Below are 18,286 nucleotides of genomic sequence, written 5' to 3' on the forward strand. Positions count from 1 at the left end.
AAACTGTAAAGCTGTCGTAGAGGAGAGGTAGCTGATAAATGAATTCCCAATTAGATGTCAGTAGTTGAATGTATTGTCCCTTTAGGAGTGCTCTGATCTAAATACAGAACCCAGAAAGTGGCAGGCCTTGTATGATTTTCAGAAGCTGTTACACCTAAGTGGAGAAAATATTGGTGAGCACAGAGGCTGTCCTAGTTCCCTCCAAGTCACATCATAGAGATAGCTGCTGCCCATTTTACCCATAATAAGGACAGTCTTGCCAGAAAACTGTTATATGCAAAATGCAGGCTGATAAGATTGTCTGGTAAACATGATTCAAATGCAGGAATTTTCTTTCTGAAATGCCTTCAATAATCATTTCCTTAACTTGATCCTTTAGTGACAGAGCACAGCATTTGAGAACTTCCCAAAAATTTATAGAAAGGAGGGTCAAGAAAACTTTTGTCTTGGAACATGGCACATAAAGAAGCATTTGTATGCTTCTGAAGTATTTGGAAAACTTGCATCGTGGTTAATTTGAGTCCAGAAAATTAAGAGTTCATAATAACTGATCACATGTTAGTTCCAGGCATTTCCCCTCTTACGTCCTAGGTTTTCTTATATTATTTATAATTGATTTGTTCATTTCTGTCATAAATAACTCCTCTTTATTGGCTATACACTGTTATTTTATTATAGTCCCTAGTCAAGAATTTTACTTCTTTTTAAAAATTTTTTGCCATTCTACTCCTCATTTCAACAACTAGGAGGCTGTAGCACATTTGAGAGAGTGGTAAAAGGAAAATGTGATGAGTAAACCAGATTAAAAAATCATGACTCGGGAGTTTAATGCTATAGTAAGGTTTTAGGTGAACCAAAACGGAAAAAATTATTTGAACAAAAATTTAATTACTGTAATTCTCACAAAGTGGTTAAAATATTGAAAATTATTATGGCTCCATATTTATTTAGAACCTAGGGAACAATGTTTGGCATGTGTGGTTCTATGTTCAGTTATGATGTTTGAAGAATGGACAAGGAAATGTTCATCTTAATTCTTCAGAGTTTGTTTTCCTACCCCTTTCTCATTTCTAGTTGGCCACTGAAAAACATACGTACTATCTGACTGCAGATTCTCCCAATATACTGGAGGAATGGATTAAGGTGTTACAGAATGTTCTTCGAGTGCAAGCTGCCAACCCACTTTTCCTGCAGCCTGACGGCAAGCCATCTGTGAAGGGTTTGCTCACTAAGGTAGGAGCCTTATAGACAGCAAGAAAGGTGGTTGCTGGAAAAGCTCTATATTGAATCTTTAAATTATCTGGGAGTGGGAAAGGGTAATATAAGGATGACATCAAATACAAAACCCTTAAAGATAAAAAAATGACAAATTTTGGCCCATAAAGCCTAAAATACTATCTGGGTCTTTACATAAAATGTGGGCCAGTCCTAGTCGTAGAAAATGAGGCACGTTCGTACATTGCTGGGAGAAGTGTACATCAGTTCCGTCACAGTGGAGGATATTTTGGCAAAGCTGCAAATGCATATGCCTTTGATTCAGGAAGTCTGCTTCTAGGAACTTATCCTAAAGATAAACTTCAGCATTGTTTGTAATATGTAACCAAAAACAAATGAGGAAATTCTTCATGTATTGATATGGCAAAAGGACTGCAAACATTTTTAAAGTGAAAAAAAAGAAGATGCCGTTGCATCTTGTATGCCATAAAATGTGTAAGAAGATAAGAAAAAAGATTACTTGGATATTGGCTTGTTTAAATATCTGGAAGAATGCAAAAAAGTGGTAACACCTGATTGCCTGTATAGATGAAAACTAAAGCACTGGTGGATAGATGTGAGAGAACAACTTTTTGCTGTATATAATTTTGTGCATTTTTTTTTTATCATGTGAACATATACAGCTTGTTAAAAAATAAAACAAAAATTAGTTATAAAATTAAAAAATGACAGATTTGACTACTATAGATAAAAACATAAATGTTCTGTCAAAAATTCTACCAGCAAAAATTTCGAAGGGTATAGGAAAAACTTTGAAAAGACATTTTCAGCTTGGGAAGAAACAGTTACTATCCTTAACATTTAATAAGTTTTTTTTAAATCAGTAAAAAAAAAAAAAGGATAAGTACGAAGGGGGAAAGAGAACAAAGGACAAGATGATCGAGAAGTAGAGACAGTGAGATAAAGAGATAATCAATAAACGTATGGAAAAACCTTATTTTTTAAAAACGCAATTGAAATAATGGATATTTTTTCCTTCTTTTTTTCTTTTTTTGTATGCTGTGCTGTGGGGAGTTGCATTTCATTCTTTTCCATGTGAATATCCCATTATCACAGCACCATTTGTTGAATTTTTGTTTTTTTTTTTTTGGAGTACATGGGCCAGGAATTGAACCCAGGTCTCCCACATGGCAGGCGAGAATTCTATCCCTAAACTACCCATGTACCCTAATAATGAATGTTTTTTAAAAATCTGATCAAAGGAGGAAAATTCTTTTAAGTGGTAAAATCCAGCATGATACAGATTAAGAAATCACTAGGGGCAGTAATATACTCAAAGGCAATTTGGCAATATCTTGGCCAGTGTATTTATTCAGTAAATATTTGTTGAATGAATGAATAGCAAATGTTTTTAAAATATGCATATATATCCTTTGATCCAGAAATCTCAGTTCTAGAAATTTATCCTTAGGAAATGATCTTAATTTGTAATAGATTTAAGTATGTTCATCGTAACAAGGTTTATTTTTTCTTTCTTTTTAAATGAGGTCTAGTTTATATACACTAAATGCATAGATTTAAAATATAGAGTTTGATGGGTTTTGACCAGATGCTTGCCTCTGTGTAACCCTCACTCCATCAAGATATCTAATTTCTATTACTCCAGAAATGTCCTTTTATAGCATTGTTTAAAGAAAAGTTTGGATCACCTTTGATGGGGAGTCAGATATAGCTTAAGTACATTTTTATACAATGAGTTAATGCATCTCTATAGCCATTAAAAATGTTGTAAATGAATATTTAAGGTTTTAGGAATATGTTATAATGTATTGTTAGGTGATAAAATCAGTAGAGTAATGTAATAATATTACATTATTATCCCATTTTTGTTAACCATGTTCATAGAAAAATGTCTGAATGGGAAATGTATGGGTTGTCTCTATGTGCTTTTATATTTTATTTTTGCTTAAATCTATATTCTAACTTTTTGAGAATGAATAAGTATTCATTTATACTAAGACAGATGCAATTTTTAATTTTTAAAAAGTCTGATCAGTCACTTAGAAGAATACAATGAAATATTTGCATTCACATACTTAAAAAAATCTCTACATAATCACTCATCACTCATGCTCTTTTAATCTAAGATATGGAAAATATAGATGTAGAAGTGTTCTGCCACCATTTATTTATATTTAATAACAATGTAGGATTATAAATGAGTTTCATTCAGTAATATATCTTTCATAAAAACTGACCAGCTATATCAAAAATAAGAGAAAGAACTCACAATACGCTTTGTTTTTTCCAAAATATTATGTTACCATGAAAATATTTTCTGTTACTACTGTGTTTGAGAACTCCCTGGCATTGTGCAAACATTTATTTTCCAGTGGTTATGATGCTACTTTAAGTCACATTCTTAGTATAATTTACAGTAACTAGTTTTTACTCTTATTTCAAAAACCATGTATATCAGATGTTTAACATTTAAAATGATCCGTGGCTAAGAGTTGGTACTTCTCCTACAATTAGTTCGTTTTGTTTTGTTTGCTTATTTTTGCTTTAATGGCATGGCATTGTCAGTTTCTGCTCTTATTACATTTCTACTATTCCCTAATTCTTATTTCACAGTTGCATTTTAAGTGAGTATAAGTTGATCTATTTATCAGGTGATTAAATCATTAAGGTTTATAGACGGGGTGCTGATTAGGTTTCCTTCCTTCTATTTCTGAAATTTGTCCATACCTGTATTTTCACTGCCAGAGCCTTATAACAGAAAACTTCCCCAAGTTTTTCTGAGTGACTTGTTCAGAGCTCATCTTCAGATTACTATTTGAAATACCATAGAACAGTATTTAAGTCCTTTAGGGGGGAGAAGTTTTTTCAAGTTGTCAAATTAACATTATTAAGTACAGGAATATATTGGTAGATATTAAGAATTTGACTAATTTTATTTTGGATGTTCTTGCCATTTTTATTTTAATGCTTAAAAAGAAAACTTCTGTATAAAAATTCATTTATTAGGAAAACAAAAGTTTATTGGGTATGCCACGCAATGGACTGAAGGATATAACGATGAATAGGGCACTGTCCCATCCCTCAGAGAGCCTCCTAATCTATCGGGAAAGTCAGGGATGTAAGCATATTTATGATATGTGTCGAGGGCAATTATTGAGATGTATTTATAACATCACAGTAAAATCTAATTTAGGCTGTGGGATCAGAAACAACTTCTCCTAGAATACTTGTCTTTCCTGAGTCTTCAGGGGTGCGTTGGAGGTTAGCTAGACCGAAAGGGAGTGAGCAGGAAATATGCCCCATGCTAAGAGAGAGCAGGCAGAAAGGTGCACAGTCCCCAGGCAGCATCACCCACACTGGAGGGCGCAGCCACAATCATGGAGAGTTTTTTCTGTCTTGTTAAAGACTTTGGACTTCATCCTGAAGACCATGTGGATCCCTCAGGGTTTGCAATGGGACAGGAGCATATTCCTGTTAACAGCTTTCTTTGTCGTGGAGGGCAGGCTGGAGTGAGCATAGGAGGAGTGGTTCCCATAAAGGAGGTGTCTCTGAACGGGCTATGGGAAAAGAGAGGAGAGGTTGAGTTTAAATGATGCTAGGAGGTAAAATTGGCAGGTTGACCACTGATTGAATTTGGGATTAAGAATTGGGAGAAATAGAATGCCTGGGTGGGATTCTGTTTCCACCCAGTGGTGCCAGATGAGAGAGCTCAGAAAAGAGGAGCAGTTTCAGGAGGATGATTAAAAGGTTGTTTTGGAACGTTTACGTTTTAGAGTTTGTGAAGCTATCTTAGTTCAAAGTCCAGCAGGCAGTAGGAACACCAGTTTGTGTAGTAGAGAGAGGGGTGTAGCCCTGGGGGTGGGTGACAAAAGTGGAATGATAGCAAAGGATTTGAAAGTGAAGAGAGCAAGAACTGAAAGTTAAGGGTCTAGAGAGGCAATGTGGCAAAGAGGCTAGGGCAGGGGCTCTGGAGCTAGACTGCCTGGGCACAATCTTGCTTGCTCTGCCACTTGCCACTTGTGTGACTTTAAATAAGTAAGTTATAGGCTCTGTGCATGTCCTGATCTGTAAAACGGGGATAATAAAAGTACCACTCTTACAGGGTGTTAGGATTAAATGGATTATTTAAGCATGTGTAGTGTTTTTGAACAGTCCCAGGTACATTATAAACCCTCAATAAACCATCAGATTTCTTAATATTTATCACCACGAGCAAGCATGACCACAGATTGTGTTGTGCTGGCCGGTGTCTTGTTTTCCAGTCTGGCCTCTCCAGATTGAAGCCCACTGTAACTTAGTTAACTATTCGAGGAGAGGGTCCAGTCCCAAGTCAGATGTTGGAAGGGCGAGGGCAGCAGGACTCCTGCTGGGTGGGTGTGACTGTAGGGCAAGCTCAAGCAGGCACACCACAGTCCGAGCTGAGACAACAGGGCTTTTTCTTAGCCCTTCCCACTGGTGGGATTGGAGTTCTCTGTGTTTTTCTCAGCTTAATTGAAGATGTTCCTGGGCCTTTCATGTAAAGATCTCTAATGCCTATACCTGGCCAGGTCTGGGGCAGGGAGAATCGCAACAAAGATCTTCATAAAGCTGTCAAATGATAAACCTATAAAATAAAAAATTTGATAAAAAGTCTTCCATGGAAAAAAGTATATAAATACAAATTCTTTGTGATCTTGGTGAAGGCATATAGATAGCATATTACACGTTTAATTGCCTGTCTTCCTCAAAGGTTGGGATCTCCTTGAGGAAGGGGGCTCCATCTTGTTCATTTCTGTAGCCTCAGTACCTAACCCAGTCCTGGCTGTGCAACATCAAGAGCTGAATTCAAATCCTGTCCCAATCACTTGCCTGACGCAGTACCTATAAGATAGGAAGTACTTGGTACATAGTAATAGCTTTAATATTATTTTGTTATTTGATATTATTACTTCTGGAGATGGCATCAAATGTTATGAATGAACAAATCTTCTCATTTATAACATCAGTATGTTAACCCAGAAGGATACAGGTTTGTTTGAAATCTATGAAATATAAGAACTACAAAATATACTTTTGAAACGAGCACCTTGCTTTATCCATCTTTGAATCATCAGTCCTAGGCATGGTACTTGACACATAGCAATTGTTTGTTAAATGTTGAATGATGAGCACCAAAGCAAAACATACCATGCTACTGCTTTAAAAGGTAAATTGTAAAGAGTATGTGGACAAGGGTAGTCGAAATATCAATTACACCTTGAGCAAACTGGATACCTATAGCGTATAAATTATGCTTTAATGTGTTCAGAGTTCTGAGCTACAATTGTAACTCTTTGAAATATGATTTCAGGTGAAACATGGCTACTCCAAGAGAGTCTGGTGTACACTCATAGGAAAAACATTATATTATTTTCGTAGTCAAGAAGATAAGGTTTGTATGTGTTTTAATATACTAATTAGAAAAATTCTTCTTTGTTATGGCTTAAAATTTGCCCTTTCACTCTTGTTTTCTAGGTAAAACTTTAGAATTTTTAATAATGTTGAAATTTTAACTATAAGTTATTACTGAGACAATCACATACCTTTTCACTTACAAGAGTCTTTATTCTCAATCATAAACCTCATTAGCAGCCTTTAGTTAAGATGTCTTCCCAGACTTAGAAAAGCCTTCTTCTTTTCAACCCCAACATCAATTTCTCATGTTTTCCCAGGTTCTGGAACACAAAATAAGGTTGGAAGGAAAGAACAGAAGGCAAGAAAGGAAGAGCTGGGGAGAAAAATAATCTAGTTCTGTCCTGGTCCCTCAGCTTCCTGCTCACCTCTTAGCCATCCATCCATGTGCCTATTTATACCCTGTTTATTCATTTTTTTAAAACTAATCTTTTCCCCACATGAACTTGAGTTTTCTTCACTTTCAGAATAAAAAGATGGGGCATTGCCAAAGATGAAATGTACATCCACTTACCATTATGGGTGCTCCATGTCACCTTTAATTACTGAAACTATAAAAATTGAGCCAACATGGTCCAAGAAAACTTCATAAAAGAAAAAAATGATGTCAGCTCCACAGACTAGCAACCTATGACTGAGTACAGTATTGATGAGGTTAAACTTACTGGTTCAGTCAACACATGCATCATTTAGGACTTCTCTAAATGATGTGCAGTTTTCACATACTGCACTCTTAATCTGATTAGCTGTATTTAAAATGCATTCCTCAGTTTTCAGTATTGCTGAGGGATGGGATGTAACATAAAGCAGGTGTTAAAATAATAACTCAAAAGGAATTTTAGACATAGGAAAATGCTCATGTAAAAATGACATTTATGTAAAATCCACAGCTAACATCATTTTCAGTGGTGAAAAACTGAAAGCTTTCTCTTTAAGATCAGGAAAATAAGACAAGGATGCTTGGTTTTATCATTGCTATTCAGCATTATACTGGAAGCTGTTGCTAGAGTACTTAAGCAAGAAAAAGGTATTCAATTTGGGAAGGAAAAAGTAAAACTATCTCTGTTTTGTATATATAGGCAACTCCATAGCATCAATACATACCCAGAAAAGCCTGCTGGAGCTTATAAGCAAATTCACTAAAATCGCAGGATGTAAGATCAACATATAACTGTTGGTTATGTTTCTGTACACCAGCAATGAACAACCCAAAAAGGAATTTAAGAAAACAGTTCCATTTACAGTAGCATGCAAAAGAATAAAAAATGACTGCAGTATTATCCTCATATATCAGTTTAAAATTGCCATGTGTTATCATGGTAGAATTAGTTTTCTTTCTCCCAATTTCATTTTTTATCATTTTTATTGTGAAATATGAAAATAACGGTTTTTATTGTGAAAAAGAAAGAAAAAGCAATAATTTTCAAAGTACATTTTAACAAGTAGTTACCGAATAGATTTCAGAATTTGTTATAGGTTACTATTCCACTATTTCAGATTTTTCCTTCTGGTTGCTCCAAAACACTGGAGGCTAAAAGAAACATCAGTGTAGTGATTCAGCAGCCATTTTAAAATCCTATTTTCTCTATTATAACACCCCCTTCTCCTTTGAGCTTTCATCCAATCCATAGGGATCTTTGGGGAATACCCCTTCTAACTTTTTTCTGCTGAGAAAGGGTATTGACAATAAAGGAGAGGGGAATGTTATTTGTTAATGGTCTTGGAGAGGTTGGCCCCTCTGTGTTTTAGGATTTATCTAGCCTTGGAACCCCCCTGGAGTTTATCGGTTTCAGGAAAATAAAAACCTAGTGCATGAAACTTTTACAGAGTCTCGGTTAGAGCCCTAGGTGTTCTTAAGAGTTAACAGGGATAATATTGGTTGGGGAGTAGCAAACAAAGACAGCAATATCTAACTGAAGCTTGCTTAAGAGTAGCCTCCAGAATAGCCTCTCAACTCTATTTGAACTCTCTTAGCCACTGATGCCTTATATTGTTATACTTCTTTTCCCCTTTTGCTCTAGAAGGCATTGTTAATTCCTGGTGCCTGGATAGTGCTCTGTGCACTCAGTTAATAATTGTTAATATAATGGGAAGAACTATACTTCTCATAAAAGACTTTTATAACTCAATAAATTAATTTTTCACTATTAATCAGCTATTAGGCAGGTAACATTGCATTTTAGATAGGATATCAAGGTGAGTCCTCACTGAGAACTGATGCTTTAATTAGGGTCTGATGGAAGTAAGACAGCACCCATGTAGATATCTAGGGCAAGTGCATTTCAGGAAGAGGAAACAGCAAGTGGAAAGTAGGAGCTCCTGAGTAGGAGTATGCCTGGTATGCTGGTATGTTTGAGGAATAGTGAGGAGGCCAGTATACTGAACTGAAGTCCATAAGGAAGAGAATAATAGGAGACAACACCAGAGATATTACAGGGGCCAAATTTTCTGGGGCCTAATAGGTCGTAATAAGGACTTAGGTTTTTACTCTGAGTGAGATGAGAAGCCACTGGACATTTTCGAGCAGAGCAGTGACATAATCTGACCTACAGAATAGATAAAAGGTGGGGAGAGGGGGTGCAAGGGTAGTTCAGTGGTAGAATTCTTGCCTGCCATGCAGGAGACCTGGGTTCAATTCCCAGCCCATCCACCTCCCCCTAAAAATCATTCAACAGATGGTGCTGCAATAATGGGAGAGTCCCATGGAAAAAGAATGAAATGTAACCTCAACCATACAGCATACAAAAAATAAAAATAAAAAAAGAATAGACAAAAGGGAATGAGAAAAAAATCAGTTGGGAGGAGACTTCCTGGAAGATGGCGGCTTAGTAAGCTGCGCGGATCTTAGTTTCTTCTCCAGGACACCTACTAGGGAGTAGAAACGATACAGAAAGCGCCCAAAGCCACAACAGAGATAAAAAAGACAGCGTACCCCATCCTGGAACGGCTGGCTGGCTGAGAGAAGCAGCTCGGGTGAGATCGCCGAGGCGCGCGGGCCTTACCGGGCGGGGTGGCAAGCGGCCGGAGTTACTCCCTTCCCCCTTCCCGGGCCGGCTGGGAGAATTGGAGAGGTGGTCCCCTGAAACCAAGGCGACTGGCGCCCACACCACGCGCAGCCCCCGGACCAACTGAGAGAATTGGATCGGAAACCCCCAGGCCGCGGAGAACGGTGACGGGTGGGGGAGGCCCCTTCCAAACCCGTGACTCCTGGGGAACGTGCACTCTCTCGGGCGGGCCGCTGCCGCTGGCGCCCTCCCGCCACGCTTGTTGCCCAGGGCCGACTAGGAAATTCGGACGGGCTCTTTCCCTGGCTGCGGCGACCAGCAACCCTCCCTGCGTTCGGACCGCGGGCGGCTCAAGCCGCTTTGGCTAGCGAACCCCCAGGACGGCGAGAGTTTTCCAAAGTTTAAGGTCCCACAGCACCTTTTACTGGTGGGACCCGCAGACAAACGTGTGCCACGAGCGCCACCTACTGGGCAGGATAAGAAAAACAAAACCCAGAGATTTCACAGAAAAATATTACAACCTTGCTGGGTCCAACACCAAGAGAAATCTGAATAAATGCCCAGACGCCAGCAGCAGAAGATAACTGTCCACGCTCAAAAGATTGAGAATATGGCTCAGTCAAAGGAACAAACCAATAGCTCAAATGAGACACAAGAGCTGAGACAACTAATGCTGAATATACAAACAGAAATGGAAAACCTCTTCAAAAATGAAATCGATAAATTGAGGGAGGACATGAAGAGGACATGGGCTGAACATAAAGAAGAAATAGAAAAACTGAAAAAACAAATCACAGAACTTATGGAAGTGAAGGATAAAGTAGCAAACATAGAAAAAATAATGGATAGCTACAATGATAGATTTAAAGAGACAGAAGATAGAATTAGTGATTTGGAGGATGGAACATCTGAATTCCAAAAAGAAACAGAAACTATAGGGAAAAGAATGGAAAAATTTGAACAGGGTATCAGGGAACTCAAGGACAATATGAACCGCACAAATATACGTGTTGTAGGTGTCCCAGAAGGAGAAGAGAAGGGAAAAGGAGGAGAAAAACTAATGGAAGAAATTATCACTGAAAAATTCCCAACTCTTATGAAAGACCTAAAATTACAGATTCAAGAAGTGCAGCGCACCCCAAAGAGATTAGACCCAAATAGGCGTTCTCCAAGACACTTACTAGTTAGAATGTCAGAGGTCAAAGAGAAAGAGAAGATCTTGAAAGCAGCAAGAGAAAAACAATCCATTACATACAAGGGAAACCCAATAAGACTTTGTGTAGATTTCTCAGCAGAAACCATGGAAGCTAGAAGACAGTGGGATGATATATTTAAAATACTAAAAGAGAAAAACTGCCAACCAAGACTCCTATATCCAGCAAAATTATCCTTCAAAAATGAGGGAGAAATTAAAACATTCTCAGACAAAAAGTCACTGAAAGAATTTGTGACCAAGAGACCAGCTCTGCAAGAAATACTAAAGGGAGCACTAGAGTCAGATACAAAAAGACAGAAGAGAGAGATATGGAAAAGAGTGTAGAAAGAAGGAAAATCAGATATGATATATATAATACAAAAGGCAAAATGTTAGAGGAAAATATTATCCAAACAGTAATAACACTAAATGTCAATGGACTGAATTCCCCAATCAAAAGACATAGATTGGCAGAATGGATTAAAAAACAGGATCCTTCTATATGCTGTCTACAGGAAACACATCTTAGACCCAAAGATAAACATAGGTTGAAAGTGAAAGGTTGGGAAAAGATATTTCATGCAAATAACAACCAGAAAAGAGCAGAAGTGGCTATACTAATATCCAACAAATTAGACTTCAAATGTAAAACAGTTAAAAGAGACAAAGAAGGACACTATATACTAATAAAAGGAACAATTAAACAAGAAGACATAACAATCATAAATATTTACGCACCGAATCAGAATGCCCCAAAATACGTGAAGAATATACTGCAAACACTGAAAAGGGAAATAGACTCATATACCATAATAGTTGGAGACTTCAACTCACCACTCTCATCAAGGGACAGAACATCTAGACAGAGGATCAACAAAGAAATAGAGAATCTGAATATTACTATAAATGAACTAGACTTAATAGACATTTATAGGACATTACATCCCACAACAGCAGGATACACCTTTTTCTCAAGTGCTCATGGATCATTCTCAAAGATAGACCATATGCTGGGTAACAAAGCAAGTCTTAACAAATTTAAAAAGATTGAAATCTTACACAACACTTTCTCGGACCATAAAGGAATGATGTTGGAAATCAATAATAGGCAGAGTGCCAGAAAATTCACAAATACGTGGAGGCTCAACAACACACTCCTAAACAACGACTGGGTCAAAGAAGAAATTGCAAGAGAAATTAGCAAATACCTCGAGGCGAATGAAAATGAAAACACAACATATCAAAACTTATGGGACGCAGCAAAGGCAGTGCTAAGAGGGAAATTTATTGCTCTAAATGCCTATATCAGAAAAGAAGAAAAGGCAAAAATTCAGGAATTAACTATCCATTTGGAAGAACTGGAGAAAGAACAGCAAGCTAACCCCAAAGCAAGCAAAAGGAAAGAAATAACAAAGATTAGAGCACAAATAAATGAAATTGAAAACATGAAAACAATAGAGAAAATCAATAAGGCCAGAAGTTGGTTCTATGAGAAAATCAATAAGATTGATGGGCCCTTAGCAAGATTGACAAAAAGAAGAAGAGAGAGGATGCAAATAAATAAGATCAGAAATGGAAGAGGAGACATAACTACTGACCTCACAGAAATAAAGGAGGTAATAACAGGATACTATGAACAACTTTATGCGAATAAATACAACAATTTAGAGGAAATGGACGGGTTCCTGGAAAGACATGAACAACCAACTTTGACTCAAGAAGACATAGATGACCTCAACAAACCAATCACAAGTAAAGAAATTGAATTAGTCATTCAAAAGCTTCCTAAAAAGAAAAGTCCAGGACCAGATGGCTTCACATGTGAATTCTTCCAAACGTTCCAGAAAGAATTAGTACCAATTCTCTTCAAACTCTTCAAAAAAATCGAAGTGGAGGGAAAACTACCTAATTCATTCTATGAAGCCAACATCACCCTCATACCAAAACCAGGCAAAGATATTACAAAAAAAGAAAACTACAGACCAATCTCTCTAATGAATACAGATGCAAAAATCCTCAATAAAATTCTAGCAAATCGTATCCAACAACACATTAAAAGAATTATACATCATGACCAAGTAGGATTCATCCCAGGTATGCAAGGATGGTTCAACATAAGAAAATCAATTAATGTAATACACCATATCAACAAATCAAAGCAGAAAAATCACATGATCATCTCAATTGATGCAGAGAAGGCATTCGACAAGATTCAACATCCTTTCCTGTTGAAAACACTTCAAAAGATAGGAATACAAGGGAACTTCCTTAAAATGATAGAGGGAATATATGAAAAACCCACAGCTAATATCATCCTCAATGGGGAAAAATTGAAAACTTTCCCCCTAAGATCAGGAACAAGACAAGGATGTCCACTATCACCACTATTATTCAACATTGTGTTGGAGGTTCTAGCCAGAGCAATTAGACAAGAAAAAGAAATACAAGGCATCAAAATTGGAAAGGAAGAAGTAAAACTATCACTGTTTGCAGACGATATGATACTATATGTCGAAAACCCGGAAAAATCCACAACAAAACTACTAGAGCTAATAAATGAGTACAGCAAAGTAGCAGGTTACAAGATCAACATTCAAAAATCTGTAGCATTTCTATACACTAGCAATGAACAAGCGGAGGGGGAAATCAAGAAACGAATCCCATTTACAATTGCAACTAAAAGAATAAAATACCTAGGAATAAATTTAACTAAAGAGACAAAAAACCTATATAAAGAAAACTACAAAAAACTGCTAAAAGAAATCACAGAAGACCTAAATAGATGGAAGGGCATACCGTGTTCATGGATTGGAAGACTAAATATAGTTAAGATGTCAATCCTACCTAAATTGATTTACAGATTCAATGCAATACCAATCAAAATCCCAACAACTTATTTTTCAGAAATAGAAAAACCAATAAGCAAATTTATCTGGAAGGGCAGGGTGCCCCGAATTGCTAAAAACATCTTGAGGCAAAAAAACGAAGCTGGAGGTCTCGCGCTGCCTGACTTTAAGGCATATTATGAAGCCACAGTGGTCAAAACAGCATGGTATTGGCATAAAGATAGATATATCGACCAATGGAATCGAATAGAGTGCTCAGATATAGACCCTCTCATCTATGGACATTTGATCTTTGATAAGGCAGTCAAGCCAACTCACCTGGGACAGAGCAGTCTCTTCAATAAATGGTGCCTAGAGAACTGGATATCCATATGCAAAAGAATGAAAGAAGACCCATCTCTCACACCCTATACAAAAGTTAACTCAAAATGGATCAAAGATCTAAACATTAGGTCTAAGACCATAAAACAGTTAGAGGAAAATGTTGGGAGATATCTTATGGATCTTACAACTGGAGGCGGTTTTATGGACCTTAAACCTAAAGCAAGAGCACTGAAGAAGGAAATAAATAAATGGGAGCTCCTCAAAATTAAACACTTTTGTGCATCAAAGAACTTCATCAAGAAAGTAGAAAGACAGCCTTCACAATGGGAGACAATATTTGGAAATGATATATCAGATAAAGGTCTAGTATCCAGAATTTATCAAGAGATTGTTCATCTCAACAACAAAAAGACAGCCAACCCAATTACAAAATGGGAAAAAGACTTGAACAGACACCTCTCAGAAGAGGAAATACGGATGGCCAAGAGGCACATGAAGAGATGCTCAATGTCCCTGGCCATTAGAGAAATGCAAATCAAAACCACAATGAGATATCATCTCACACCCACCAGAATGGCCATTATCAACAAAACAGAAAATGACAAGTGCTGGAGAGGATGCGGAGAAAGAGGCACACTTATCCACTGTTGGTGGGAATGTCAAAGGGTGCAACCACTGTGGAAGGCAGTTTGGCGGTTCCTCAAAAAGCTGAATATAGAATTGCCATACGACCCAGCAATACCATTGCTAGGTATCTACTCAAAGGACTTAAGGGCAAAGACACAAACGGACATTTGCACACCAATGTTTATAGCAGCATTATTTACAATTGCAAAGAGATGGAAACAGCCAAAATCTCCATCAACAGAAGAGTGGCTAAACAAACTGTGGTATATACATACGATGGAATATTATGCAGCTTTAAGACAAGATAAACTTATGAACCATGTAATAACATGGATGGACCTAGAGAACATTATGCTGAGTGAGTCTAGCCAACAACTAAAGGACAAATACTGTTTGGTCCCACTGATGTGAACGTACATTCGAGAATAAACTTGGAATATGTCATTGGTAACAGAGTTCAGCAGGAGTTAGAAACAGGGTAAGACAATGGGTAATTGAAGCTGAAGGGATACAGACTGTGCAACAGGACTAGATACAAAAACTCAAAAATGGACAGCACAATAATACCTAATTGTAAAGTAATCATGTTAAAACACTGAATGAAGCTGCATCTGAGCTATAGGTTTTTGTTTTGTTTTGTTTTGTTTTGTTTTGATTTTACTATTATTACTTTTATTTTTTTCTCTATATTAACATTCTATATCTTTTTCGGTTATGTTGCTAGTTCTTCTAAACCAATGCAAATATACTAAGAAATGATGATCATGCATCTATGTGATGATGTTAAGAATTAATGATTGCATGTGTAGAATGGTATGATCTCTAAATGTTGGGTTAATTTCTTTTTTTCCGTTAATTAAAAAAAAAAAAAGAGAAGGGATAATTGGAGATGAAGGGATACAGACTGTACAACGGGACTGGATATAAAAACTCAGAAATGGACAGCACAATACTACCCAATTGTAATGCAATTATGTTAAAACACTGAATGAAGCTGCATGTGAGGTATAGGTTTTTTGTTTTTGTTTTTTTTGTTTTTTTTTCTTTCTATTATTGTTTTAATTCTTATTCTGTTGTCTTTTTATTTCTTTTTCTAAATCGATGCAAATGTACTAAGAAATGATGAATATGCAACTATGTGATGTTATTAAGAATTACTGATTGTACATGTAGATTGGAATGATTTCTAATTGTTTTGTTAATTCTTTTTTTAATTAATAAAAAAAAATAAAATAAAATAAAATAAAAATAAAAAAAAATCAGTTGGGAGCTTTTGCAATAATCCAGGCAGGAGATGATTGTGACTTGGAGACAGCAAGGTAGGTGTGAGAAGTGGTCAGATTCTGGATATATCCTGAAGGTCTTGCTTATAGGATTTGTGGCTGACCAGGTAGGGGATATGAGAGCAAGAGGGTCAATGATGATGCCAAGGGTTTTGGATTAACCAGCTGGAAAGTTGCCATCAGCTGAGTTGGGGAAGACTGGGCAGAGCAAGTTGTGGGGCAGGAAGTTAGGAATTCAGGTTTAAATAAGTTTAAGATGCTATTAGAAGTCTAAATAGAGATAGCAATAGCAAGTTCAGGGAGAAGTCCATACTGGAGATAGAAATTTGGGAGTAACCAACACATGCTGGCCTTAAAACCATGAGCTAGATGAGATCTCCCAGGAAGTGAGTTTATGGAAAAAGAGTTCAGATACTGAGCCCTCAGACTGAGCATGAAAAATGTGTGAGGGTAAATGTTCTTGAAGTTAGAATGAACTTTTCAGCACTGTAAAACCTGGCCAAATATTTTAGAAGCTGTAAGTCTGAAGCAGACCATGTATTTTCCTGGAATAACTACTTAAAGCAGAAGTTTTAAAATGAATATGCTAAGCAGTCAACACAGTAGACATATTTTCTTCTGTCAAAAAAAGGTTAGATAAAATTTAATATAAATCAGCTTTAGGGCATTCATTTATCTTTAAATTAAGATGGGCTCATTCTGTTGTTTTGTAATATATATGTGAATAAATAGCCTCCCCAGACTTATTCATGGAGGTCTGAAGTGGTTGTAAATCACCTTTTTGTACCAGCTCTTTGCCTAGTTATTTTTTATATGAACAGTATTGAGACTGTCTACCCCTGTCTTTTTGATCCAGTAGCTTAATCACTTCATGGGTCAATTTGGTGAACAAAACAAAAGTGAAATGGATAATCTTAATCCAAATGAAGAGTATAAAGCACTGTGCAAGAAATAGCTTCTAGCTTTTTCCCCAAAAGTTAAATGCTTAGTTTTCAAAATTTTCTTTTATATCTAGGTGGCATTTTGGTTTTTGCTGCTACTTTTGTAATAATGTGGATAATCAAATTGCCTTTAGGCATTCACTAATTTAAAAAAAAGGTATGCTCTATAAAGCTAAGAATGCAAAGGACTGTGTCAGCTTTAAATAGGAAGAGATAGAAAGTGCCTTCCTCACGATTACTGACATTCACTTTAGTTTCCTTTAGGTCAGATCAAACTCTGGGAAGCTAAAGTGGAAGAAGTCGATCGATCCTGTGATTCGGATGAGGATTATGAGGCCAGCGGGCGTAGTCTGTTATCCACACATTACACCATCGTTATCCACCCCAGAGACCAAGGGCCAACTTACCTTCTGATTGGCTCCAAGCATGAAAAGGTATTGAAGGGCTTTAGAATGGTTTAGGCTAATATTATTCAAGTATTAGTAATGATTTTCAAATTAGTTTCATGGGGATGAGGAAGAGAACCTGATTAAAAGACTTTTGGCTTTATTTTACACTCCTGAGAATGAGCCTTGTCCAAATGCATCATTTCCAGTCCGATTGATAAAAAGAGTCTCAAGGCTGAAAGTGCATGAAGGTAGAAAGGATTTTGATCCATCAAAAATGTGGATCTCTCAGATTCAGTATTTTCTTGGTGAATACCTCCACCTTATATCCTTGACATGTTTTCAATGAAATTTTAATTTAGATGCAATTGAAAATGAATTATATATATATTTAATATAAGTAGCCTTATGTCATTTAGGACGCATCACAAACTTATGGGTAAGTAATGGATTCAATACATGTATTGAGGAAATTGGCTAATTAGAAAAACATTGGCTTAGCTTTTCATCTCATAGGATATAGTAAAATAATTTCCAAATGAATTTAAAGGCCTAAAAGAGTTAAATTAAATTATTTTTGTAAAAAGCCTAGAGGAAAACTAAGGTGAATGTTTATTTGATCTCTGAATAGAAACTACTTTTTCAGAAAAAAAAGGCAATGTAAAAAATCACAGTGGAAATAGTTGATAAATGTGACTATAACAAATTGAAATGCCTCTTTACATTAAAATCATAAACATAATGAATAGGATAATGCAACTAAATATCTGATGGATAGAACTATATCCTTAACATATAAACAATTATTTATAAATTATTACTGTTAATCATAGTTTTAAAGCACATTTATCAGGCAAGTGTAAAGTTCTGTGTATACAATATCTCTTTTTCATCCTTACAATAACCGTCTGAGAGAGGTGATCGTATTCCTAACATTTACAGATGGAAAAAAATTGAAGCACCAAAGGGTAAGGTAACTTTCCTGTGTCATTCATTTAGCAAGAGGCATAGTT

At 36.5% G+C, this 18,286-nt stretch overlaps 1 protein-coding gene, 1 long non-coding RNA gene and 1 other non-coding gene across 6 annotated transcripts in view; 2 read left to right on the forward strand and 1 right to left on the reverse strand.

Annotated features, from left to right (window-relative positions):
* PLEKHH2 (pleckstrin homology, MyTH4 and FERM domain containing H2) overlaps positions 1 to 18,286 on the forward strand; it is a 129,635-nt gene that overhangs the window by 70,202 nt on the left and 41,147 nt on the right. For all 4 annotated transcript variants that reach the window (XM_077134106.1, XM_077134107.1, XM_077134105.1 and 1 more), the window contains exons 15-17: positions 1,075 to 1,233; positions 6,566 to 6,646; positions 17,142 to 17,321. In XM_077134106.1, coding sequence (XP_076990221.1) covers positions 1,075 to 1,233; positions 6,566 to 6,646; positions 17,142 to 17,321 — 420 coding nt within the window. The remainder of the gene's footprint in view (positions 1 to 1,074; positions 1,234 to 6,565; positions 6,647 to 17,141; positions 17,322 to 18,286) is intronic.
* Positions 6,835 to 18,286, reverse strand: part of LOC143660760 (uncharacterized) — a 107,606-nt gene continuing 96,154 nt past the window's right edge. The window contains exon 7 of the long non-coding RNA XR_013164236.1: positions 6,835 to 6,929. This is a non-coding gene — a long non-coding RNA (uncharacterized LOC143660760). The remainder of the gene's footprint in view (positions 6,930 to 18,286) is intronic.
* Positions 9,242 to 9,316, forward strand: TRNAG-GCC (transfer RNA glycine (anticodon GCC)). The gene has a single exon. It is a non-coding gene; the product is annotated as a tRNA-Gly (tRNA).

The sequence above is a fragment of the Tamandua tetradactyla genome, chromosome 17, assembly GCF_023851605.1.
Source record: "Tamandua tetradactyla isolate mTamTet1 chromosome 17, mTamTet1.pri, whole genome shotgun sequence".
Lineage (NCBI taxonomy): Eukaryota > Metazoa > Chordata > Mammalia > Pilosa > Myrmecophagidae > Tamandua > Tamandua tetradactyla.